This window comes from Silene latifolia, chromosome Y (assembly GCF_048544455.1).
Source record: "Silene latifolia isolate original U9 population chromosome Y, ASM4854445v1, whole genome shotgun sequence".
NCBI classification, from domain to species: domain Eukaryota; kingdom Viridiplantae; phylum Streptophyta; class Magnoliopsida; order Caryophyllales; family Caryophyllaceae; genus Silene; species Silene latifolia.
Genome location: NC_133538.1, coordinates 237,990,618 through 237,999,592, shown reverse-complemented (window position 1 = coordinate 237,999,592; position 8,975 = coordinate 237,990,618). Strand labels below are relative to the sequence as shown.

Here is an 8,975-nt window from a genome sequence, read left to right as displayed (position 1 = left end):
CAATAAAGATGTCAACGAACAAGACACTTTACTCAAAAGGTCAAATGAGTTCCAAAAAGGCGAACTCAACGGAACAAGCCAGAATAGCAAGAATGACAATTGTCGGAGATCGGAATTAGGAAGATCGGTACATCGAGAAAGGTTCACTCAATTTTCCAACCACAGAGTCATCCTACTAGGTCCTCCGAACATCAACAGGGCAACAACCAGAGGCCACACTAATCCAAAGAGCCATCTGAACCACTCATCGACAAGTCTACTTATAAGCTAATCCTTGAGACAATCATATCCTCTACAATTATAACTTAACAATTTCCCAATCAAAATGTTTCCACCAATATCCTCCACCGAACAAAATCAAAATCCAAAGTCGAAACTAGTAACAATATTATACCCTTACCAAGATTCAATATTCCCAAACGCATTCATGCTTGAAACCAACCCACAAGCAATAAGTTGCACTATCCAATCCATAATTAGCACTAACTATAAGATAAATGGGTTCATCACACAAATCATCTGATCGGTTTACTCAAAATTCACTATCCTACTTCCCAACAATATTCCAATTCCAATAGAAAGATTCCTCAAAGGATTAAATATAAGGTCCAAACTTACAATAACATTCCACAAACTTAGCTATCAATCCCCAATACCGTAACGTAAGGCTCAAATGACAAACGAACAATCCCCGAACGAACAATGCCGAAAACAAATCCAAAATAACCATAGAAATACTCCACCAAGGTAAACTAATCCCATTAGTCTCATCATCAAATCGAAACCAAAGTGAGTCTTATACCACCAAATCACGCGAACCTCAAATCGCAAGGAGACTACAACATTGCCATTATAAGAATTCCATCAAAAATCTAGCTCTCATATTACACGGTCAAATACAAACACAAACTCCTACACCAATTCCCGACAAAAATCCTCAAATCACAACCCACTAACTCTGTAAACATGGTCAACAAGGTACCAACTATACTAAGTAGATAAGGAGTGATAACGGAATAGAGAAACGGTAAAATATTTTCGAAGAGTGCATGAGCATGACAAGTTAGGAAACTAAGGAGTCGGACCGTAAAGATAACGGTTGACAGAAATAAGAGGTACTCGAGTAAGAAGATATCTCGGGCAAGAAGAAGATACGTAAACTTCGGCATAAAAACAGGGTTCAACGAACGCTAAAGAGAAGGAGAGGAAAACAGAAGCGACATAATGAAAGGGTTACCGCTAAACCAAACACTCCTCAAAGCTTATGATCACTATGATAAGGTTACATCACTAAGGTGCTCAACAAAGACTCAAAAGTCTACCAAATCATAGGACTAACAAGGACTCCACAATGGTAGGTCTTCCTCAACTCAATCGGTTCCAAGAGCCAAAATCAATTCACCACACAAATTCATTTGTTACCATCCAAGTCCCAAAGTATCTCTTTTACAATTCTCGTCATCGAACTTCACTTGCTATGTCATCCCCAAGGACCATGGCTTGTTTACACTATCATCTCACCACTTCGTACTTCTAGTCTCCGATACCATAAATTAGAATCGCATCTTTGAACTCACGAACTACATCGAACAACTTCCCACCAAAATTCCCAAATTCAGATATGATTAATAAGGTCAACCACGTGTTCTCAAATTTCAAAAGGTCAACAAGGGCTACTCTATACTAGATTTGGTCAACTCAAAAGGTTTAACAAACTAACTAATTCTAAAGTACCATACCAATCCATTAAGCAACGTCAATGTCCTATTGTATTCCTTTCAAGGCCTACAAAGATTGGGGCTAACTATCATTCCTTTAATTCTCCACAAGAAACATCGAGACTCTCAAATGAAGTAGCTTAGGTTCATTCCAACTTATGTGCTAAGGTAGTACCCATGCTCAATCACCTATAACAAACAAGCTCTCAATAGACATAAATCCCAAGGTGTTTCTCAACTCACTAGGCTCTCACGTCAAGCACAACTAACAAGACTAACCAAAGGATCCCAAGTTATCTTCTCATATACAATTAAAACCTTAAACAATCAATTTCTCAACTCGTTCACGCCCCCCAATGATACATTCACTCACCCCAAGGTACGAGGCTCAGTCAAAAACATTCTCTCAAAACCGAGTTCTCTTGAACAAGGGGACTATCCCACGGAATAAAAGGAAGGTATCCACAAGGACTCTTATTATAAGAAGAAAACGAACCAAGGATGAATCGGGAGAAAGAATAGAAGAGTAGTTACCAAGGCGAGAGAAGAGGAATTAGAAAGACGAATAGACAACGAGATTGAAAGATTAAGGTAAGGTACACTGAATATGAAAAGAAATATCGAGAAAGTGGAAGCATCCTCCATTTGGCATAACCAATCTTCAACATTCGGCAACGGCCACTCAATCTTGGTCACCAACGAGTAAGATCATGGTCATAGCTTCAACGGCACGAAAATTAATAACTCACAATTAACAAACCTAGCTTGTAGGATTGCATTATCTACGTTTCTTGGAGGGGCCATCTTGCAAAAGAGAACATTGGTTAGCACCTAACAAATAGCAATCACAAAGAGACTACAACATAAGGTCCTAAGTCTACCCATCCTACCCATCTCTCGAGTTTATTATTTGAAGGTCAAGTTATTTATATTGGGGTGCACAAACGTGCGTCGGGAGCAAATATGCTCTGATACCAACTGTGACACCCTCATTTTTAGCAATAAATAAACACGTAAATTCTACAGAAAAACTGACAGGATATGTTTGTAATTGGTTCAACTAAATAAAACCTGTAATTTTAAAAACTTTTCTAAACCATTCACAAACATTTCCAAATGAAGAGTGCCAAAACCTGCAAATACTAACAAACTAATTTACATAACCATGCTAAAGTCGCGAGAGTAAAGTGATACAAACCAAAGTAAAAGAGGGAGACATATGTCCCTCCAAAATATAAACACAACCATATGTTTAAAGGTTTACTACAAAATATAACCAAACTAAGTCCAAGGTTCTTTTGCTCACTAGCTCGTCCGTGTACCCCATTTAATCATCATCAACCTGTCAATCGCATTTTATACAAACACGAAAGCCACAATTCAAAGGGGAGTAACTTGAGTCCTCCCACCACGAAAATGTCATATTTAATGTAACATGTAATGTAACATGTAAACAACATCATAAATAAATTAATTATCGAGTATTCTAACATATGAGCACTAACCTGACCAAATTAAACTATCATGTGAAACATATAACAAGCAGTAATCCAAACTTTATCAATTGTAACCGGCTTGCATCTCACCTATTACAATTCATAAAATCACCATACAAGAAAGGGCAATATATCAAAGACAGGCATAAGTTCTTAGCACCGTCAATAGTCACTCTATAACTTGAGTCTATACCACGAGGTAGGGAAGGTAATCGAACCGGTATCTTGGCTCAGAGGTTCTATCAAAACATGGCCAAGACACAACACAACCCTAGTCCTAAATCTGCGCAGACCTAGATATGCGGATACACAACACCGCACCCAAGACCCACAATTTTTTTAAAAACAAAGTGAGTACCCTAAGGAGTCCACCAAAGGGTTGGCTAGTACTTAAGCTGACCACTTACCCTCAAAATAAGTAACGAGGTCATGCCCCAACTTGGATATAAACCCACCAAGTCAAGAACACAAAGGCTATTAAGCGTTGAACATATACTCGCCAAAGACTATAAAGACCTATCTATGACAAACACAACAACCTGCAAGAAGTATTCAATACCAATTCCATTTCAAGCAATATTAACAATATTAAAGGTTTCAGGGAATCTAAGGCCGTTTCTACAATATAAGAAACCATTCAATTCAACCAACATCACATGTGAACTAAAAACATAATAAATGGCCTAAAACAAGAATAAGGCCAATTATCCATTTTTCACAATAATTTTCATCCAACCGAATTTTTACCCGCAACCCCAGTCCTGCGACAGGTACGGGTTCAATCGCGGCTGACCAATCACATAATTGACTGACATCGATTCACTCAAAGGGACTAAGGCTCAGTTTTCGGCATAATCATCCAAACATTACAATTATCGCTATAAAATTCATTTTAAGCCTATTCATTACAATTTCATATTATAACCTATCCTAACATGTGCCAACTACCAATATAAACATAACTTTACCATCAACATTATATTTACTACTAACATTATTCATTTCATAAGACTACCCATATGTTACTTATACTAAATATAACATTAATACGCCCAAACGACGAACAACGCATGAAAAACCGCAAACAAGCAACGGGCCGACCGGCCAACCCCAAGGTGCTGTGGGCTGCCGGGCCGCTTCACTTTGGCCGCCACCCCCTTTTCCCCGTTTCTCCGTTTTTGTTCATTTTAACATCGTTTTAAGCATCAATTTATCATTCCCATTTCATTTCCATACTAATATGTGAACTTAACATACAGAAGACATGAATTTAACACATATTTTCATGTGAAATAAACTACTCAAATAACAATCACAAAATCATACAAAAAAGCAAAGAATGTGACATTTATTCGTCGAGTAACTCGAAATATGTTACCTTAAGCTAGAAAAAGGCAAAATAACCCTTGAGAAAACCCTAAAAACAGTAGCTACCCATCAACCTCTACTATATAGGAGTCCCCTATATCATCCTCATAATCTTCACCTATTAAAAACAACAAAAACACAATAATAATTACTAAAACCGAAATTATGCCCAAAATCATCTTAAATCGACAAAATGAAAACTGAAATTAAAACATACTAGGATGTAGATCTTGAAGAGAGGATTCCGAAAATATAAATTTTGCGAAAATCGGACTAGAAACGAAGAAGTTATGATGAAATTACGATTGTAAGTTTTTTTTTTATTTTTTGTGAATTTTCGGTCAAGAGGCAAGAACAAAGGAACAAAGGAAACCTTAGGAAGAAATAGGAAGGAGGGGGAAAAAGGAGTGCCGTGAAAAAGGGGGAAAGGAGCGGGATATGTGGCGGAATTTCATTAGTCGGTTTTGGCTCATTTCGACGATAATTAGAACCGTTTGTCAAATGCAAATTCCGACAATGCCAAAGTTCTTAAACACGAGATTACAAGAAGATTGAGTACTCATATGACCCATTTCCAAAATCGTTTGCCCAATTTTCACAAGAATCGCCATTTTCCCCGATATGCCCTTATTTCGAAATAAAAGGTTTTTACATGGTTTAAACTATTTTTAAACATTTCGAAACTATCAAAATAAATACTTTACTTCAAAATATAATAGAATTATATTTATTTGACTTATTATTACTTCAAATACCTTAATATTAAATTCAACTTGATTAATAAATTACTTCCGCAACATAATAACGGTCCGAAATTACGGGGTGTTACATCAAGTCCGTGTAATTCATGAGAAGATGAGAGCCGCACAAGATAGGTAAAAGAGCTACGCCGACTTGAGGAGGAGTGACATAAAATTTGCGGTTGGAGATAAAGTACTACTCAACGTTTCACCCATGAGAGGAGTCGTGAGATTTGGGAAAAGGGGCAAGTTGAGCCAAAAGTTCATTGGCCCCTATGAAGTCTTGGATAGAGTTGGGGAAGTGGCTTATCTCTTAGCACTTCCACCAGCCTTGGACCGAGTTCACAATGTATTCCATGTGTCTCAATTGTGCAAGTACATAAGTGATCCCTCTCACGTGCTCGAAGCGGAGATGATTGAACTTGATGATGCCCTAACATATATGGAAACACCCAAAGAAATCCTAGACCGAAAGGTTAGGAAGAGAAGACATGGTGAGACAACCTTGGTGAAAGTGTTGTGGTCCAATAACCTTGTGGAGGAGGCCACTTGGGAGGTCGAGGAGAACATGAAGGAGCGATACCCTCACCTTTTAGAGCAGGTATGAGTCGGTTACGGGGTCGTAACCATGTTTCTATAGGGGTAGGGCGTACTACGCAAGTACCTTAAATACAGTCTTCCCTCTTTTCCCTTTTCGTATATGTAGTTCTAACGTCACATTTGGGTCAACATTAATCTTATATTTATCCCAACTCGCCATAGTACACCTTGGGGGGGGGGGGGGGGAGGCTATATTCCATAGCTAGTGTCGGGAGTGAACTTCGGGGACGAAGTTCTTTTAAGGGGGGTAGATTGTAATACCTCGTATTTATTTAAGTATAACTAGACCGAATAGAGAACCCACTTGGCCGAGTGCGAGTAATCCAATACAGTAGGCTGGAAAGCCTGGAAAGTCGGTCACTCGACCGAGTGACCTTCCACTCGATCGAGTGGGCTTCCACTCAACCGAGTGTTGGTCGAGTGAGCTTTACACGGGAAATGTTTGGTGAAATGTCGCTTTCATAACCCTATCTTTTCAGATTTCCTATACCAAAACCCCTTTCATAACACTATTCACCACTTTTTACATCTCCCCAACTTCTCTCTAAACTCTCCACCACCAAACCTCTCAAGAACCCTAATTTCTCTTAAGGAGATTCTTGCCTCCTTAGCCTTTCTTCTTTGTTGTAAGTAAATCTACACTTCCCCTTCTTCTCTATTTTGTTTTAGTAACTCTATTTAATTAGTAGATTAGTCTTTACTTAGTTATATTGTAAGATTTTTTTTTTGATAAAATGTAAGTATATATATCAAAAAAAACGTCACCACTGTGTATCGGAAGACATTTTTGTCAAAAGGACAAAAATCTGATAACAGGCCATTAAACTCGGCCTAAAGAAACGGGCCAACAAACAAACACCAAATACAACAAAACTTGATAACAAAATTAGATTTACATCAAATCCCTTCATTTTCCCCAAACTCCCAGAACCCGTCTTCATCGCCAGTTACCTGCAAATCATCGACTAAATTTAAGAAATTATGAGGCTCCTCATCCAATTTACATCTTGTCTGCTGCATTTCTTAGTCCCTTTGCCTTCAATTTGTTTCTTCATACCAGCAACAATCTCCCGAGTCAGTGAGATGGGACGAATCAAGGTAAAGTCGTGCTTGCTTTTATTACGTTGCCTCCAGATGTGGTACATACAAGAATTAATCGTTGCCTCCATATTGTAAGAATTCAATGGGTTAAGTTAGTATGTTGTTGTAATAGATTGTAGTGTTAATTATATTAACTAATATGTGTAGGAAGCCTCATTGAGGAGCATTTCTAGGGATTAGCTTGTGGGATTGTGAAGATAAGCTTAAGGTAGGATTTCCCTACTTATCTATGGTGTTATGAGTGTAATTGCCATTAATTATATTTATCTCATAGTAGTTGCATTATAACATGTCTTGGATAATTAGGGTTTGGTACATATTGTGGTCTCATGATGATATTGGGAAGAGTTAGTATGGTGAATGACTTTAGTATTAATTATCTTGCACTATAACATGTTAATAAGCAACTAAAAGAAGAGAAAATGAATTAATGAAGTTGTGAGCATGAATTGGTTGTTGTGTGAATTTAATGGCATGCTTGTTTGGTTAATTGTTCTGTTTTTGGTGAATTGTTGACATTGGAGATTGTTGGAGGATGTTGGTGATGGTTTTGGAGACGGAAAGTGGTTGGAAAACCGTCTTTCGCTCAAGTCTCACTTGGAGCTTCCCACTCCAAGGGAATGTGCTCATTAGTACTTGGGTTATGGAGGGACTCATGCGGTGAGGCATGTTGTCTGGCAGGAGACTCGAGTCGCACTTGGGCCCGGTACCACGGACGTGTTCCGAGTACCTTAGTGGGTTTGGTGACGTCGTGGGCGTGTCCCGGTCACGGTTAGAGGAGATGAGTTTCGTGGATGCTTGTCATGTTTACATACCTCATTAAAGTAGTAAGTTAGTTGCATCTCTTGTTTATTATTGAACATTCATATCATTGGCTAACACTTGGGTTTGAATGTCTGTGATGAACTATATGGTGATTTTCGCCCATATGGGGAGCACTGTCGACAGGTGCATATGTTGAGTAGTGGGCTTGGAAGCGGTCTACCTCGTTGTCGTCATTTGTTCCTATCTAGTTTTTGACATTTAGACTCCATTCGATTTGGCTGTATTAATAAAATGATTTTCGTATCCCTTATTTGTGATCACTTAACTCTACAACTTAACTATTTATGTTATCTAAATTACTTCTTTACTTGTTATTCGCACTACACTCTTGGGAAACCAAGGCTTGTGACACCTCCATATGATGGGGATTGCCTAGAGGAAGGGCCCCGACTTATGGGGGTATTACAGTGTCCTCCAAATGAAGCAAATAAAGTCCATCTCGTAGCTCACTTACTCCAATCATCATCCTCGAGGAACGGTCCTGTATTAAACAAGAGTCTTTAGCAAATTGCAGGGTGTAATTATTGTCAGCAGTTAATTGCGATACGGAGATTAAATTTCAAGTTAAGCTCGGAACAAATAAAACCCGATGAAGAGTAATGTTATTATTAACACACACCATCCCCATGACGGTAGCCATTACACGCTGCCCATTAGGTAGACCAACAGGCCGCGGTGAAATTATTGTATGCTCCAAAAATAAAGACGAGTCACCTGTGACATGATTAGAAGGGCCGATATCAATAATCAAATTAATAGACGTACCAGACAACCGGTCAGAGGATGCAATTGAATGAGAAGTAGTAGGTGAATCAGCATGTCCAGTAGTGAGAACATTCGCCCGGACAAACGAGCCGCAATCAGCACGGCCTTGCCCACCCGAACTTCCCGCCCCTGACCCACCTATACCACCGCCTGCCCCTGCCTCTACTACAGGTCCTCTGCCCCGATGTAATTAGGCCAAAGTACGAGGCCGGCTTACCCACCAGTCCGAAAATTTGTTTAGCTTAATAAAACATGAATTAAGGTTATGACCATGAATGGCACAGTGAGAACAAAATAACATACGGCGTTCCAATTTTTCCTTTTCACGGATAGCCTTCCAATCTGCCGGAGTACGAGACGCC

At 39.0% G+C, this 8,975-nt stretch overlaps 1 protein-coding gene and 1 long non-coding RNA gene across 2 annotated transcripts; one reads left to right on the top strand and one right to left on the bottom strand.

Annotated features, from left to right (window-relative positions):
* Window positions 1–2,849: 2,849 nt before the first annotated feature.
* LOC141633343 (uncharacterized) lies at window positions 2,850–4,916 on the bottom strand. The gene is made up of 3 exons (XR_012538124.1): window positions 4,800–4,916; window positions 4,593–4,700; window positions 2,850–3,060 (listed from the first exon to the last, which is right to left on the bottom strand). It is a non-coding gene; the product is annotated as an uncharacterized LOC141633343 (long non-coding RNA).
* Window positions 4,917–5,536: 620 nt separating this feature from the next.
* On the top strand, window positions 5,537–6,034 carry LOC141630310 (uncharacterized). The gene is made up of 2 exons (XM_074443149.1): window positions 5,537–5,923; window positions 6,029–6,034. The coding sequence occupies exons 1-2, from the start codon at window positions 5,537–5,539 to the stop codon at window positions 6,032–6,034; spliced, it is 393 nt and encodes a 130-aa protein (XP_074299250.1).
* The last annotated feature ends 2,941 nt before the right edge of the window (window positions 6,035–8,975 follow it).